At 41.1% G+C, this 1,610-nt stretch overlaps 1 protein-coding gene across 1 annotated transcript; it reads left to right on the top strand.

Moving 5' to 3' along the window:
- Nucleotides 1-518: 518 nt before the first annotated feature.
- Nucleotides 519-1,350, top strand: LOC107764194 (deSI-like protein At4g17486). Its single transcript, XM_016582735.2, has one exon. It carries the CDS (start codon nt 601-603, stop codon nt 1,348-1,350), a length of 750 nt encoding a protein of 249 aa, XP_016438221.1. The 5' UTR covers nt 519-600.
- The last annotated feature ends 260 nt before the right edge of the window (nt 1,351-1,610 follow it).

Below are 1,610 nucleotides of genomic sequence, written 5' to 3'. Positions count from 1 at the left end.
CCTTCCGCAAGGCGACGACAATAGCCCGATCAAATACGTAGGGAGGAACATCCCGCACCATATCTGTAGTACCATTACAATTTCTCAATTCTCGATCGATATAGCAAGTGCTTCACGTCGCATAAGATTGAGTAGGAAATAAACAAAGGCATAAGCCTCAAAGGAATCAAACCGCACGATGAGGAATCAAGAAGGGAAGTACTCCTAACAGCCCTGTAGCCTCTCGAAGATAAGTACAGACGTCTCCGTACTGATCCGCGAGACTCTACTAGGCTTGCTCATGACTCGTGAGACCTAAGGGAACCTAGTGCTCTGATACCATGTTGTCACGACCCAAAATCCACTAAGGGTCGTGATGGCCCCGGACACCACTGTCAGGCAAGGCAACCAAAATACTTAATTAAATTCTCGTTTTAATAATTTTGAAAACTATGACTTTACTTTAATTTTACCAGTAAAAGATAATCGTTTCAAATCAAATATGAATGTTAAGAAGTGAATATGGATATCCTTCAAGCTCCACTATTTTTGCTCTGATGAGTGTCATTTCCAGAAAAGGTAGAAACTAGGTATTGAAGCATTCCTAGTTTTGCCTTGAACATGAAATCAAAATTAAAGAATGGCTTATGTTCTGTGGTGCCTCTTCATTTACAAGGTGAATCTGCAACACGTTTTTGCATGTTCCGCAAAGTGAAGTCAGCTTGCTGTAGTCCAGGAAACATAGCTGTTTACCTTAATGTATATGACTTGACACCCGTTAATGGCTATTTCTACTGGGCAGGCATAGGTGTCTTCCATACAAGGGTGGAAGTTCATGGTGTTGAATATGCTTTCGGAGCACATGACTATCCAACAAGTGGTGTCTTTGAGCTTGAACCTCGTCAGTGCCCTGGCTTTAAATTCAAAAAGTCGGTGTTCATGGGAACAACATATTTAGATCCTATCCAGCTTAGAGAATTCATTGAGCGCCAATCAGTAAACTACAATGGTGACTCATATCATTTAATTGCCAAGAACTGTAATCATTTCTCCGATGATATCTGTTACAGGTTGACTGGGAAGCGGATACCTAAATGGGTGAACCGGCTAGCAAGAGTAGGTTCGTTGTGCAATTGCATTCTTCCGGAAGCCCTCAAAACTTCCACGGTACAACATGGCACAAATGTGCAAAACTATGACAGTGAGAAGAGGAAACTAAGAAGCTCTTTCAATTGTTTGTCTTCAATCTCAATGCGTCAAGGTGAGAGAGAAGTATCAATGTCATCGCTGTTCTTGCACTCTCACCATAAAGGCTGCCTTCCACTTTGGGAATCCAAAAAATCTAGAAGCAGGTCTTTGAAAGAAGGATAAGGTCTTTGTTATTCTCTATATGGACATCCATTGTGAATACTAACATAATATTACTACGTATTGCCATCTGTGAGTGTGTTGAATGGCAAAGTCGCACATAGTGCTTATTGGCTGAGATTTCATTTGGCTTGCCGGTGTTGATTTTTGCCATTCTCTGAGTTCAAATTCTGGTGTTACAAGTTCTGCTATCCAGTTCACATTTTCATCCTTCTGGAAGATCACATCGCTACGTCAGCATCTTGAGTCACAAAAATGTATTT

This window comes from Nicotiana tabacum, chromosome 7 (assembly GCF_000715075.1).
Source record: "Nicotiana tabacum cultivar K326 chromosome 7, ASM71507v2, whole genome shotgun sequence".
Taxonomy (NCBI): Eukaryota; Viridiplantae; Streptophyta; class Magnoliopsida; order Solanales; family Solanaceae; genus Nicotiana; species Nicotiana tabacum.
This window is presented reverse-complemented; position numbering and strand designations above follow the sequence as displayed.

Bases quoted from the DNA above. Each gene is read 5' to 3' on its own strand.
- LOC107764194 (XM_016582735.2), top strand. From the start codon at position 601: ATGAAATCAAAATTAAAGAATGGCTTATGTTCTGTGGTGCCTCTTCAT.